The following is a 15,834-nucleotide window of genomic DNA, read 5'->3' as shown; positions in this document are numbered from 1 at the left end:
GAAATGGTGCCTGGAAAAAATGATACAGTGACAATGAGTTTGAAAACTTCAAAAACAGTCATACAGATTTTAAAGATGTATTTAAAGGTAATTAAACAAAAAGTACTGCCCAAAGTACCTACGAAATGAAGGAGGTTGAGCTCTACTCTATATACCAAAAGAAATGAACAGTGGAGAAAGAAAGGTGTTGAACTGAATGGATGCCAAGAGACCTCTAGCTATAAATGGCTGTTTGATTCATTGTTGTTTCAAAATCCAAAATTCTTTTTTATTGTTGTTGCTGTTTAAGAATTTATTTATTTATTTGACAGAGAGAAAGATTACAAGTAGGCAGAGAGACAGGCAGAGAGAGAGGGGGAAGCAGGGTCCCCGCTGAACAGAGAGACTGATGCGGGGCTCAATTCCAGGACCCTGAGATCATGACCTGAGCCAAAGGCAGAAGCTTAACCCACTGAGCCACCCAGGTGCCCCAAAATCTAAAATTCTAAGCGAAGCCAGCGCACTCATGTGTTTGGTTCTGTGGTGGTAGTATGTGAGCGGGTCTGGTGATGAAAGCAGTTTGCTGCTTACTGAAAAGGAGGTACATCTCAAGCACCCTGTTTCATGGGCTGGGGCATCCTCAACATAGTGGTGACCCAGAGAAAATGATGGAAAAAGGAAAAATAAAAAAACAAAAAAGATGGAGCCCCTCTGAAAGCATCTGAAAAAAATATTAGTTTTAGTTTTTATTGTTAGGACAGAAAGCATTATATTGATCCCTGGGTACTTCTAGGACTAGAATGGTTTATTCTAAAAGTGCAGTGGAATAAAAGAGAAACTTAAAATAGTTCTAGTTTAAAAAAACAAAACAAAACAAAACTCGACGGATTACTACGAACAGTTATTCACAATGTGACTAGGTAATTTTATGCCAGTATAAACAATGTATTAATGATGTGTATCTGTCATATGCTTGGGTCTCTGGGGAGGCATTTGAAAGGCAGCATGGTGGATGGAAAGTGCCCTCACCTGGGCATCAGGAGATGGCTTGGTTCCAGCCAGATCTCTGACTCTTACCACTACTGACTTCAAATAGTCAGCTTGGCAATTCTTTCTTCTTCTTAGACTCAAGGCAGCCACCTTAGGGAAGAGGAACGACACTCAGAGACTAACCAGGACAGAGTCTCTGGGTGTAGATGTGTTAAAAGAGTGGAGTAAGATGGCTGCCTCCACCTTGAGCCTCATTCTTTCTGTAGAGCAGGAAGTGACTTTATTCACTGGGGGGAAGACCCATGTGAAGAGAAAATTTGGAGGAGTGTCTGGGTGAGCAGAAGTAGATCAGAAAAAGCTGGCAAAGTCACAGTAACATTTACAAGCACAGATATGTGGTGAACCCGACAAAACAGCTCCTTGCAGTGGCAGAATTTCCCAATGTGTGAAGCTAGAAAATGGAAACCCTTGAGCAGTGGGAGCTGGAGAGAGAGTAGGGATCAAGGGAAGGTCCTGCAGTCAGATCTGAAGAAATATTGCAGAGTGCATTCCCTTACTGAAAATTCGTGGGGGCATAATAGCATATTGAAGGCTCTGAGGAGACTTACACTAAAGAAACAGGATTAACTATTTAATCCTAAACTCGCTTGACCACAGAAACTTTTTTATTTTAAGATTTATTTATTTATTTGACAGACAGAGATCACAAGTAGGCAGAGAGGCAGGCAGAGAGAGAGGGAGAAGCAGGTTCCCTGCCAAGCAGAGAGCCCGATGTGGGGCTCGATCCCCGGACCCTGGGATCATGACCCAAGCCAAAGGCAGAGGCTTTAACCCACTGAGCCACCCAGGCTCCCCAAGACTACGGAAACTTTTAAAAATAAATGTCTGTGGTGGTTACCAGAGGGGAGGTAGGTGAGGGATGGGGGAAACAGGGGATGGGGTTTAAAGAGTATATTTATCATGATGAAAAAATACAATAAAATGAACAAAAATAATGCTGGAGAAAATATGGTTATTAAAATTTCACCGAACGCAGTAGATTAAACACTGTTCTAGGATATAAAATCCAAGCTTGCTAACAAGGTCTATAACACCCTGAAGGATTGAGCTTCTGGCACCGCCTGCCTCAAACATAATGTTTAGTGCTACTAAGCCAAACCACCTGGGGCTCATCTCTGCCCATCACCCCCAAGTCGGCACACCCCAGACTGCCCAGCAAACTGCATGCCTCGTGGTTTCTTTACATGTGTTTTACAAATGCTCTTCCACCTTTCAGACTGGCTAGTTCTTATTCACCTTTTAGGATTTGTGTAAGAATTATCCAGGAGTGGGATGCCTGGGTGGCTCAGTTAGTTAAGCATCTGCCTCCAGCTCAGGTCATGATTGGGATCCAGGTCCTTCCCTCCCCCTGCTTCCCGCTCAGCTGGGAGTCTGCTTCTCCCTCTCCCTCTGCCCCTCCCCACCACTTGCTCTCTCTTTCTCTCTCTCTCAAATAAATAAAGAAAATCTTAAAAAAAAAAAAAATGAAAAGAATTATCCAGGAGACCATGCTTGTCAGGGATATTTTGTAACTTAAAGTGGAGTAGTACATTCAGAAAATAACTCACCGTGCATAGCAATGTCCATTCTTTCTTTCTTTCTTAGGTACTGTCTCATTCAGTCCTTGCTTCTCTTCTGCATGGGAGACCTTATTAAAAGTTATTAGAAGACCTTATTAGAAGTGAGACCTATTAGAAGACCTTATTAGAACTGAGAAAATGAGGTTCAGCAAGCCCCAGTGACTTGCTCACCATTACCCCAATAGGAAATGGCAGAAGCAGGGCATTCCTACTTCAAAGCCAAGGTCTGCTCATAAAGTGGGTATGTGAACCATTAGAAATAGACTCAAAGCATTTAAAGAGCTTCTTGTTAAAAAAAATCCTCTGCTTCTCCCTCCTGTCTCTTTCTCTGTGTGTCTCTTTCTCTAACATCATCGCTGCTGGCATCGTAGCATCCGCCTCTTGGATGGGCCCCCAGTGACTGAGAAGGACAGAAAGTCTAGTGGAATAAAACTCATTTGCACCCTGTGCACACGTCTCCTCTCACAGCTGCTGCTGTTCCCAATTTTCTGCTTGGCTGGGTTTTTTAAAGAGCATTAACTGTGTTTTTCCTATTGCTAAATGCAAAACAAACAAAAAGCAGTCACGTGTGTGTACACATGCTAGTATATTTCTCTTCGAAGCAAATATTTGTAATAACAAGGAACTGGAAGGGATGAAACTTGCCATTAAAAAAATTTTTTTACATCGTTTTCTGTATTTTATTTTTATTTTATTTTATTTTTAATGATTTTATTTATTTATTTGACAGGCAGAGATCACAAGTACGCAGAGAGGCAGGCACAGAGAGAGGAGGAAGCAGGCTCAGGGAGCCTGATGCGGGGCTTGATCCCAGGACCCTGGGATCATGAACCTGAGCCAAAGGCAGAGGCTTTAACCCACTGAGCCACCCAGGCGCCCCCATCGTTTTCTGTATTTTAAAAGTAGAAAGTGACTAAAGGGAAAATTCTCCAACTACAGTTGGAAACACTGAGCCCAAGAGAAACCTGTGCTGTTGTAGGACTTTATCTTCACTAGTTGCACCGCATGCCCTTGACTTGTGTGGAGTTCACTGGGAATAGTGGGTGTAGGTGAGACTCTCTCTGGCCTGCTTAAGGCTCATTCTCCCCCCTGCTGCCCCACTCGCCTCTCCAGGAGCTGCTGAACCTGGACAGTGTATAAGGAAGCAGCCTTAGGAAACTGTTTACACCAAGATATTAGTGGTATGGTGGATTTGCTCCTCCAAGAGTAATTAGAATTTTACAAGAGCATCCAGCCTCATGCCCAGGTGATGAGTGACCCAGAGAAATTAATCTGTAAGGGTAGAGGTTTTGGATCTCTCCCCCTCTAATGAGCATCTCTTTTAGGCAAGGCAGGCCTTCCTGGCATCCTTCGAGTTGTGTCCTATGGAAATGTATTTTCTTCTCCCACTGATAAGGCCGTCCTGACTTCCAGAGCAAAAGAAGTAATGCTAAGTTGAAAAAGAGACCGTAACACATATATGTGTAGAATGGAATAAACAACCATTTTCCATCACTGAAACAGCGACACAGACCTAATGAAAAGCATTCTATTTCAAACAGTTACACTTTTAAGTATTGCTTTCTGCCCTTTACACTTCACTCTTCTTTTTCTCCTTTCAAGATAAATAGGTCTTTTTTCTCCCCTGCTATTAGAAGATTTCCTCTGAAAGGCACAGACTGTGTGTAAGAAGTACATCCATTCATATCCAGCTGAAGTAGTCAATGCTGCCTGGTCTGCCAGGCCCAGGGGAACCGGATCCGTGTGCCCCCGTCTGTCGGCATCTGCCCACGGGGTATGGCCACGTGCCCACCAAGCTCAGTGCACCATACTGGTTCTGTTCTTCTCCCAGCAGAAAGGACATTCTATGTCTCCCAGGCAGGGTTTCTCTTTGCTTCCTGACAGGAACTTAGCTTGAGCGCCGCAGAGGACTCGGGCGTCTGGCAGACCACACTAGTTGCTACGGTGGCTGCTTGGCCCAGTTACACTCAGAGCCTCTGTTTACTTATCTAAACTTGGAGGTGCCAGTGTGCATCCTGGGAAGTCGTGAAGTGTGGTCGTGAAGGGCCTGGCATGCTCACGCCCAGCATGGTATGGAGAAGTAGCTCTTGCCAGATCCCCAAGAAAGCTTTGTTGCACTGAAGCACCGCACTGTATACACTAACACACCGTCTTTCATAGACTCAAAGTCACTTTCCCTTCAAAAGCCTTAAAAGACCACCTTAAATATATTTTCAAGGCCTTCCGTGATCTAGAACAACCCCCCTGCCATTTCCCATTGTAAACCATGCTTGGCGTAGAAATCCATCATTTTGAGCCACATATCATATGCCCTCAACCTCCTGCATCATGCCCTATTTCGTGTTTTTCCCCTAGTTTCTTCCAGCCTTGAATGGATGACTCCCTCATCTTTACCTATTGTAATGCTGATCAACAAGGCCACCTCAGGTGACTTTCTTCTGGGAGACCTCCCTGACAGCTCTGTCAGAATAATCTCTCTCTGCTTGTACCTCTAGTCAGTATTTATCACATTTCACTCTATCTTGTATTAAAGCTGTGCTTTTCTGTCTTCACCATTAGATTACAAGCTTATTAAAGGTAAGAACTTGTCCATATAGACACCATTTCTTCAGTTAACAAGTATTTATTATGCTAAGTAGTGTGCTGGGTACTAGTTGTGGGGTGAAGATCAAAATCACGTGGTGCCTGCCTGGTCCTGGAGGAAGCAGACCTCAAATAATCAAGCAAATAAATCACTCTGTGATGACATGTGACAATATGTGCTAGGAAACTGATGGCAGAGATGGATCCATAAGTAAATATTTTCTGAGCTGCCCTCTCTTCCCTACTCTCATCTCATCTTGATCTTCAAAAGTCATATGTTCATGATGCTTCTAACCTGGCAGGTCATGCCCATTCCACCACACCCTAAGTTCTCTTCCAAACACATCTCTTTTCATTCAGTGTGCGAATTTTTCAAATCTTCAAGTTCTGGTTCCTTTTAGCTTAATAATTCCATCTTTAAATCATTTCTCTCCTCTCATATTTTACTGTAAGAAGTCAGAAGAAACCAAGTCACTTCTTCAACACTTTGTTTAGAAATCTCCTCAGCAAAGTCCCCAATTTCGTGGGACGCCTGGATGGCTCAGTCAGCTAAGCATTTGCCCTGGGCTCAGGTCATGATCCCAGGGTCCTGGGATCCACTCCCATGTCAGGCTCCCTGCTCAGCAAAGAGCCCGCTTCTCCCCCTCCCCCTCGCTTGTGCTCTCTCTCACTATCTCTGTTTCTCTCCCTCAAATAAATAAAAAAAATCTATAAAGCATCCAATTTCATCACTGGCAAGTTCTACCTTCCACAAAATACTAGAACACGGACACAGTTCAGTGGCGCTCTTTACCATGTTACAACAGGGATGGCCTTTCTCCATTGTCCAATGACATGTTTCTTACTTCCATCACAGACCTCATCAGAATGGCCTTTGTTGTTTGCATTTCTATCAACATTCTCTTCAGGATTATTCACGTATTCTGTAAGATGGAAACCTTCTTTACAGCTCTCCTTTACCTTCTGAGCTCCCACCACAATTGTTTATAAACATTCTTGTATGATAATTTCAGCTTCGTCTAACAGGCAACTAAAACTCTTCCTGCCCTTACCTATAATCTAGCTTCAAAGCTGCTTCTACATTTTTAGGTTATTTGTTGTAGTAGCGTCCCATTTCTTGGTATGAATTTCTGTCTTAGTTCAAGCTGCTTTCATAAAATACCATAAAGCGGGTGGCTTATCAACAGCAGAAACTTACCTCTCACTCTTCTGTAGTCAAACAAATCAAAGATCAAGGTGCCGGCCAACTCAGTGTCTGACGAGAGCCTTCATCCCAGTTCACATTGCTGACTTCTTGGTGTGTACCCACATGACAGGAGAAGGAACAGTTCTCTGGCCTCTTCCTTCAAGGACACAAACCCCACTAAAAAGGCCCACACTCGTGACCTGTTACTTCCCAAAGGCTCCATCTGCAAATACCATTATATTGGGATGAGGTTTAAACCTATAAATCCTGGGGGGACCTTAACATTCAGGCCATAATAGCATTCATCCGTTGACTCTCCCCAGTGTCCCCTTCTGAGCCCTGTAGCTCTTTGGCCTCACTGCCTCTAAGGACATTTACTTACTTGTGTCTGGATTCAGAGTTTTCCACAGAGGCAGCACCCTGCTGGATGGAAGCTGCTTCTGGACACTGATAGTGCATACTTACCTCCGCAGTCCCTACCACACAGGAGATGCTCAACAATATTTGTTGAAATGGGGAATTTGTGTCCCTTCGTGGCAATGACATATGTGCCACTGATGTTAGAAACCTCAATTGACACAAAACAGAGGCGCATAGAAGAAGGGAGGAAAAATAAAACAAGACAAAAATCAGAGAAGGAGACAAACCTCTTACAAGAGACTCTTAACATAGGAAACAGAGGGTTGCTGAAGTGAAGGGGGGTGAGGGGATGGGGTCGCTGGGTGACCGGCATTAAGGAGGGTGTGTGATGCAATGAGCACTAGATGTTATATGCAAATGATGAATCACCGACCTCTAGCATATTCACTCTATGTTAATTAATTGAATTTAAATAAGATAAAATTAAAATAAAGCTGCAATTGTTCAATCAATTTGTCTTATCTTAAAAGAAAGCATCTGAGAAGTTTCCAAAAAGATAAGAAAGCATCTTATCTTAAAAGAAAGCATCAGAATTAAAATTCTCCTCTGTAGTCCTAACATGGTAACTATTCAGTAACACTGAGTTAGGGCAGATTTTTTTTTTTTTTTTTTTTTTTCACAAATAGAGATAGAATCTGTGCTCCTGGTGAGGTATGGGCTAGACCTGCAAACTGGTCAGGGCTCTGTTCTTTTTGTTCCTCTTCTCCAAAACAAAACCTAGGCCTATCTCCAGTGACCATCATTCCTTTGACCTGAAGCACCTGTCAAGAATTATAACAGAGGCCCAGAAATGCTAAAAAACAAAGCAGGGAATCTATTTTGGATAAGTACCCCCAAATATCATCTAGCCTAATTATATTCTAGACTTCTCCCTTCCTATTACTTAAGGGATTACATCATGCCTTTCTTAGGAGAGAAATTGTGTTTACAACATTGATCCAGGAGACTGGTTCGATTCCGGATCATTTTGCCCTTGCAGGAATTAGGGAATAGAGCAAAAGATCAGACTCCCAAAGACTGAAGATCACTGTGTTTTCCCATCAGAGCCTTTATGCGGGGGCTTTATTACTGCAGGGTAGAGAGTAGATGCTCAATCAATATGTGTCTAGTAATTGTTTTTATTACTTATTTATAATTTATGTATTTATTATCATAAAACCTCTTTCACTTCCTTTAAACATTGCCTCATTGTGCAAGTTGGTATGCCACACACATACAGCTTTACAAATTCACTGCTGAATTAGTTATAATTAAATAGTGTTTCAAGTGAACTTATTGTCTGGTATATCTAAAAAATTATCAATATGTGATTCTGATCTGAGTATACAACTAAGCCAAATGTTTTACTTATGGCAGAAGAGTTGTGACACTAAAATATTTTGGATTTTTGGTACTGAGTCAGGAGTTAGCAAAAAGAAAAATTCTAAAGCTTTTTGGAAACTTCTTTCCTTTCCTTTCTTTTCTCTTTCTTTCACCACAGGGAACAATATGTGACTGGCATTAGAATAAATGTTGTTGACAGAAAATGCTAGAAAAGAAAGGATTACTGATGGCTGGAGTGTCTGGCAAAGGTGTCAGAAAGCTGGTAGAATCTATAGAGGACCCCAGAAGGGAGTAGTGTTTGCATAGTTGGAGAAGACAGAGAGGGAAGGGGCTCAAGCCAGCATCTCCGTGAAAGCTTTGCATGAGGAACACACCTGCCTGAGGGGGGTCACATGGAAAAGCAGTGGGAGAAAAGTCTGGGAAAAAAGGGGGAAGGCACAGGTAAACCAGTGGTGGAGATTATTTTTATGTTGGGGACTGGTGACCACAGGTCATGGGCATGATTGACTTGGGTTCTTAGAAGACCGAAGTGGCAGCAGCTAGTAAAATCTGTTGAATGGGGATGGAGAGAGCACTGAAGGGACTTGGAGTGGTCTTGAATAAGGACAGGGATGCACTGAGAGGCCCTTGGCCCCTGTTTGGAGTTAGGACAAAAAGGGCTCAAGTGCTGGCTTCACCTCCTGTTAATGACCTTGGGCAAGGTGCTTCATCTCTCCAGGCCTCAATTTCTTCATCCTATGGCCTCTTGCATACTTACCTGGATAGCAAATGGGAAGTCTTTGGCACACGGTGAGACTAGATAAAATGGCAGCTATTATGGAGTTCAGCAGAGATGTGTCTTTTCTTCTAATTAGTTATTTTAAAAAGTACACTTAGACACAATCCCTATTCATCTAATCAAGGTTTTTTGAAGACTGCTACTGGCAAACTCACCACTCCGTAAGGATGGCTTCACTGAGGAACAATCTGGAACAATTAGAGATGAAGTGAGGGAGGTATAGCCTCTGCCCCTGACCTGGGTCTCAGAAAACAAACACCTCAAACCTCACTCCTTATACCACAAACTGTCCGTATCCCTCCCCACCCCCTCTGTAAAGTGGAGCCTGCTCCCTACGTTTGACAGTCCAGTGCTTCCACGGTGGAAAAGGCTTCAGAAACCATGAACTAAAAGACAGCCATGCAGGCATGGCACAGAGCAGAGCATTTAAATTCCTCATGGCCATCGCTCTCGTCTGTTCAAGAACTTTTTCCATTTACTTCAGAAACAGTCAGCCTATGTGATCAGATGCTGGGGCAGGCACATACCAACTTAAAACACGAGTCCCTCAAAACACACCCGTGTGTGTGGGGTCAAGGCGGCAGACAGTAAAGGAAACAGAAACAGGATGGAAATGGGAAAACTCCATCTGGTTCTTCCAAAAATAATCATCGCAAGGGGGAATACCTGACATGGTGTCAAGTTTTGAAGAAATGAGCCGAGGCTGCTTTTTGGGGAGAGACAAAAAGTGGTCACAGGGGAGTGAGTCTGAAGAAAATAAGAGGTGCAGGAGTTGAGGGGACCCTGTGCCCTGGTACTTGAAACAAATGTGAGAAAAGTTTTCTTTTCTTTTTTTCTCATCTCTCCAAATCGCAAGTGTTTCTCTGTAAAATAGAATATAAAGTTGGTCCCTAATTAGATGCATTTGGAAGCAACGTGGCAACATGGAAAGAGCACAGACTTTGGAGACTGAAAGACCGGAGTCCGCATCCACTTAATTGCTATGTCACCTTGGGAAAAAAGTTTAACTTCTGCAGACCTCAGTGTCTGCTTTGAGCCAGCGACTCTAACATTTACCTTCTTGTGAAGATTAGATATAAATATATAGGCATATAGTAGACATTCAGTAATGGTGACAGGTAACGTCGGCATTCACACATTCACTACTATGCAAATCTCCTTATATAAGCCACAACTGTGAGGTAAGGTGTATTTCTAACCAACAGAGAGAATAACCTAAAGAATCTTGAAGCCTTATTTGAAATGTCATGAATAGGAATGCTCAGCACTTATGACTGACATTGCTCGGACTCTCGTAGGTGTGTCTTTCAGTTCAGTCCATGTCCCTGCCCTAGGCATACTCTCTCTGGCTTCTTCATGCTTCCTTAGCCATTCAGGTTTTGTTTCTGCCAAACTCTTCCTCAGTCTCATACCCCACCCTTACCTCTGCTTCTCATTCTATTTTGACTCCAGAATGCATTTTCCAAACACATATAACAGGAGAGGCTCTAGTTACTACCTCCTTTCCTTCCCGTCAGGCTGTGGATGACCAAGAGGTCACAAACACATTGGACACAGTGACCCCAGAAGTTTCCCAGTTTAATTGCCAAGGGTAGACCACTGTGGATGCCACCTTCTGTGAGAACGAATGACTGTGGAGAGGCAGGTTGTGACTCCTTTGATTTAAACTCTGAATAGAATATTTCCAGGAATCCTTGGGATTCCCCAGATTCCCCTCTAACACTCATTCTCTAGAATCACCATTCCTGGGAGAATTACTTATCTTTAACTCAGACAACAGCTCTTGATTGTACCATTTTGTATAATCTTGAATCATTTAAGCTCTTAAAAATACCAGGCAACCTTTAGAGAGTTTCCTTCATCAGCAAATGTAACACATGTATGGTGAATAGGTCTTTCCTGGGAATCCAGGCTTTGGAGATGGGAAGTACACACAGGCTGAACAAACTATGTTGATTGGGTCCACCCATCCTAGTGAGAGGAAAGAGCCAGACCTGGATGAAAATCTCAAATTTCTACCCTCTCAAACCATGTTGCTCTAAGCAAGTGACTTCATTTCCCTTATTTTCTCTTTTCTGCATTTCTTTTTCAATTTTATTTTATTTGTTTATTTGAGAGAGAGAGAGAAAGCAAGAGCAGGGGGGAGGGGCAGAGGCAGAGGGAGTAGCAGACACCCCGCTGATCAGGGAGCCGCTGACATGGGGCTCAATTGTAAGAGGGGGTCATGACCTGAGCCCAAGGCAGACTCTTAACTCACTGAGCCACTCAGATGCCCCTTTTCTCTGTTTCTAAAAGGGGAATCATGCTGCCTACTTCCTAAAGTTGTCATAATGCCTAAATGAGAAAAGCAAGTACTCTGATCTACCTTCCCAGTGCCCACTCCCTACTCCACCCTTGTTAAAATTCTAGAATGTTCTTTTTTCTCTAAATGTAATGAAAAGAAGTCACTACCAGAAATAGACTATGATTTAAGTTCCCTGTTGTTTGCAATCACACCTTATGAATCTTGAAGGTAAAGTGGTGTTAGGAGTCAACCTAGAATCCTTTCAGACAAAGAAACCTTGAGTTTTCAGAGAAATCAGAGACAATGACTTAGAGTTATTGGTGATATTATTATAACAAAATCCATGCTGACTTAAAGACCTAATATATTCTTACATAGATTATCCCATTTGACCTTCAAAATAAATCTGTAAGGCAGGAAAGACAGAAATTTATTTTGCTCAGGTAAATGCCCTGAAGTTCAGAAACTTGCTGTGAGTCATAGCTAATAAATGATCACACCAGGACTCAAGCACAAGTGTCCAGACTCCAATTCACTACAGAGTCTTCCCTCATCCCAACTAATTTCTTAGCTCTTAAATGCTTACCCATCTATTGTGCTGAGCGAAATAAGTCAATCAGAGAAAGACAATTATCATATGATCTCCCTGATATGAGGAAGTTGAGAGGCAACGTGGGGGACTTAGGGGGTAGGAAAGGAATAAATGAAACAAGATGGGATCGGGAGGGAGACAAACCATAAGACACTCTTAATCTCACAAAACAAACTGAGGTTTTCTGGGGGGAGGGGGCAGGGAGGGGGGTTTGGGTTATGAACATTGGGGAGGGTATGTGCTATGGTGAGTACTGTGAAGTGTGTAAACCTGGCAATTCACAGACTTGTACTCCTGGGGCTAATAATACATTATATGTTGATAAAAAATAAAAAATTTTTTAAAAAGATTAAATGAATGAATTTTTAAAAAATGCTTACCGATCACATGAGAAGTATGAAAATGTGTGTGATTGCCCATCGTGACGGAATACAAACATTTAATGCCACAGCTCAAACCATTCCATTGGGTCGACCAGTTTTCTCTAGTAGTGTGTAGCTATAAATTCTAAAAGTTGCTAACATAAATGTTAGACCATTATGTTCCAGCTGCTATGCTAGGTAAGCCCTTTACATACACTTTCACCTAATCCTCTCAGCAACCCTATAAAGTAGGTATTGTTACCTCATCTTAGAGAAGAAGAAACTAATGATCAGAGAGCTTAAGTAACTTGCTCAAGGTCACATAGCCACACAGTGGATTCAGAGAAATATCTGTCTGTCACCAAAGCACATGCTCTCCATCTCAGTGCTATTTACACCACAGCAGAAACCCATGTTTCTCTGGCACTTGTCCCAACTTCTCGTATAGAACTCCAGATTCCCTTTAAGGTTCCCCCCAAATACTTAAGAGTGTCCTAGTGAGGTGTCTTACGTGTGACCTCCAAGTAAGTCCTACCAGCCTTTCTGTCAACTCTATAGCAACATCTGCTATTCCAAGCCTGCACAACCTAGAAATAAAATAAACAATAAATAAATAAAATTAAAAATATAAAAAGGTGTAAGAGAGAAGTGTCCCGAGCACACCACCACTACCACCAGAGCTCTTTTCTACATAGTTTTCTTTGGAGGTTGGAGTTGAGGTGAGACTTCTGCTCTGCCAGCTCTTTAAAGCCCTGGCCCATCTGCGCTTGTGGGAAACAGGCAGCTGGCAATCATTTCACTTCCCTGAGCTGCACATTCCTCAATTGCAAGATGAAGGTGAGGCCACCTCCTCATGGGACTGTGTTCTGCCTTGAATCACATAAGGCATGCAAAGCACCTGTGGGATCCTTGGCGCCTGTAGAGGCTCAAACAAAATGGTGGTTTCTTCTCACCCAAATCCCTGTCCTGTACAAACACAAAAGTTTTCTGGCCTTCTTAGCAGTAAATCCGTTAACAAACTAATGTGTGCTGAGTGGTTAGTGTCCAAGCGAATACTTTGACAGGAGAGTGAGTAAATTGCATAAGAACACCAGCCAACACTCACACTGGACTTGTATTGAAAATAGTTTGATCCCATCAACATGTCATTATTTCAGTGGATGGGAGAACACTGTTTTGCTAAAGTTTTCTCTGTAATGGTGTTTGTTGAAAGGAGTTACGGTGTCCCATGCCTACACAAGACAGCTCTGGCACATTTCTCAGTAGCTGTACACTGAGTCCTTTGTCAACTGTCTGGAAATGTGAGCAGAGCTGCCATCACCTCGGATGTAAAGGTTGTGTGAAGATGTTTAACAATAAAAATAAATGGAGAGACCCCGGCACCCATCCTGAGAACAACCCAAGCTGCGCTGGTCAGCAGTGGCCAGCCAGGGCCATGGCCCTGCATTACTCCAGGGGTGATGCCAGTGGAAGGTAATGGCCGGGTGCCAGGGAGAGGGACATCTCAGGCTCGTGTGCTGCCAAGCAGCCAACTTTCTGGGCTCTGGGCTCAGTTCGTCTCCTAGCATAATATCCGGGGTCTCTTTCCGTCATGTCATCATTGAGAAAGAAAAGACCTTTCCCATCCCCCTCCCTCTTCACTCCTCAAGGACAAGGCCACAGGACTCAGAATGTTCTTTTCCACTGTGAGAGGTATTGAGCCTATAGTAACACCCTGCAAGTGAATTACTCAATGAATTTTCAGGTGGATTTCTACAGTTCTCACAAGAGGATGAAGTGTTTAAAATGAACAAAAGCCCCTTGCATCTGATTTGTCACCAGCTTGTTTTTCTTATTTTCTGGGTTTTTTTTTTTTCTATCTTTCTGTCTCTCTTTTCCCCTTTATTTCTTTATTTTTATTTACTTGTGTGTATGACGCCAAGTATTTTGATGTGGGACTGTAGGACTCCTGGGGAACTCCTAAATAACCACAGGATTTAAAGAGGAAATTCGTTAAAACATTAAAGTTGTTCACAAGTGTGCATTATCCGTGCAGGCAAGGGAGATTAAAAGGACACTTTGAAGTGTCCTGGAGGTTTCGTCTGTCAATCACAGAGCCTCTCCCATGTCAGACACACGAGAACAGGTGTAGCAAGTATGGAATTCAGGATTCAACAGTGAAACAAGTAACTTCAGCCTCTTCATTTCAAATATAGGGAAGGGGGCATTTAATTAAGACAAAGGGATTCCGTCAGACACACCACGGTGAGAGTGGCAGAATCTTGACTGTTCCCTCCCAGCCCTCACTCCTAGACTGGGCTCTGTTTTTGTGATTCTGTGCAGTGAGTGCTGAGTCCAGTACCAAAGCCAACAGGACCCCTGCTCCTTGAAGATTCCTCCTGGGGGGCTGAAGGTGTGTCCTTTGCTTCCTCAGGCTGTCATTGGAACCATGGGGCCAAGTCACGTCTGCCTGCAGCTGCCAGCATTTGCCTCACTGGGCACCGAGGTCTGAAGCTTGACGCTGGCAAGAGCCAGCCCTACCCTCTTGGAGGAAATGGCTGAACAGCCTGAGCAACAGCAGATGAGAACTTCCTTCCTCTTCATCCAGCTGCAGGCCCCCCCTGCTGGAGCTCTCCCCTCCCGTTCTACAGCAGCCCCAGGGGGCCCGGAGGAGGGACACATTTTCCCAAGTCCCAGGACTGGCCTCTTGGCAGGCCGGGGCCTCAGGCGCACACAGGGCTTGGCTGCTCCTCCCTTGCGCCTGCTGCAGAAGGGGGGCTCTGGGACTGAGGAACCAGCTGCTTTCAGTTGCTCTGCTCTGAAGGAGGAGGAGAGAGAGGAAAAACCCCAGGATCTGGATGGAAGGAGGGGTGGCGTTTGCAGATCCCCACGTCACAGACCTTCCCTGGCCCCTGCCTCCAGGAAATTTGGACGACTACAGCCCCTGTCATGCAGCCTTCCTAGCCCAGCTCCCGTAATGAGCGATGAAAGCAGCGATTCCTCCATGGGCTGGGAGCACTGGCCAGCCATCTCTGCCCCCCAGGACCTGTGGAGCACGGACCCTTGGTCTTGGGATGCCTTGGGATGTTCAGTTCCACAGGCCAACCTGGCTCACCCTACTGACAGGGGTGAAAGTGTTACGCTGAAGAGAGCTGTTGCCACCTGCCAGGTGCTCCCGAAGAGCTATGAGGAGGGCACCGGCACCACAGGGCGAGCCAGGAGAGCAAGGCTCTACAGATACTCTCCGCACATTCAGACCAGCCAGAGCTACCCCGCCCCGCCTGCCACTCTGCCTCTCAAGGTAAGAAAGTGTGTGTGGCTGAATCCCCAGACTCCAGCTGTTCCCCTAGAAGAGGAATCGAGTGGGGACAGATGAGCCCACGAGGGTTCCCAGTTCCTCCATGGAGGGCGTACACCTCAGTAGCGGAGGTAGTCACCAGCCACAGTCCCCTGGTCCTGGGCCTGTATCTTTCCTCCGTGTTCTGCCACCTTCTCTGCCATTAACAACAACTTGTTTGAAAGGAGAGAGTGAATAACTATTTCCCGAGATTTCTGCCAAAAATAGGAGAAGTAAAGTTAGGCGAGGAAGTACATACTTTTAGGGGAAGGCCGGAGGAAGGGCAAAGGAGGCATGCAGACCTTTACTGAGCCTCCCAGAGGAATAGAGGCCCATATCCCCAGTCCCAGATGGGGGCACTGAGAAGTGGCTAGGCAAAAATCCTCTTCCTGCCAAAAACAA

General features: G+C 44.2%; 1 protein-coding gene across 1 annotated transcript in view; it reads left to right on the top strand.

Annotated features, from left to right (window-relative positions):
* PSD3 (pleckstrin and Sec7 domain containing 3) overlaps nucleotides 1-15,834 on the top strand; it is a 733,176-nt gene that overhangs the window by 97,046 nt on the left and 620,296 nt on the right. The window contains exon 4 of the mRNA XM_082715136.1: nucleotides 14,530-15,396. Coding sequence (XP_082571262.1) covers nucleotides 14,650-15,396 — 747 coding nt within the window. The 5' untranslated portion in view covers nucleotides 14,530-14,649. The remainder of the gene's footprint in view (nucleotides 1-14,529; nucleotides 15,397-15,834) is intronic.

This window comes from Mustela nivalis (assembly GCF_964662115.1).
Source record: "Mustela nivalis genome assembly, chromosome: 20".
Classification (NCBI taxonomy): domain Eukaryota; kingdom Metazoa; phylum Chordata; class Mammalia; order Carnivora; family Mustelidae; genus Mustela; species Mustela nivalis.
This window is presented reverse-complemented; position numbering and strand designations above follow the sequence as displayed.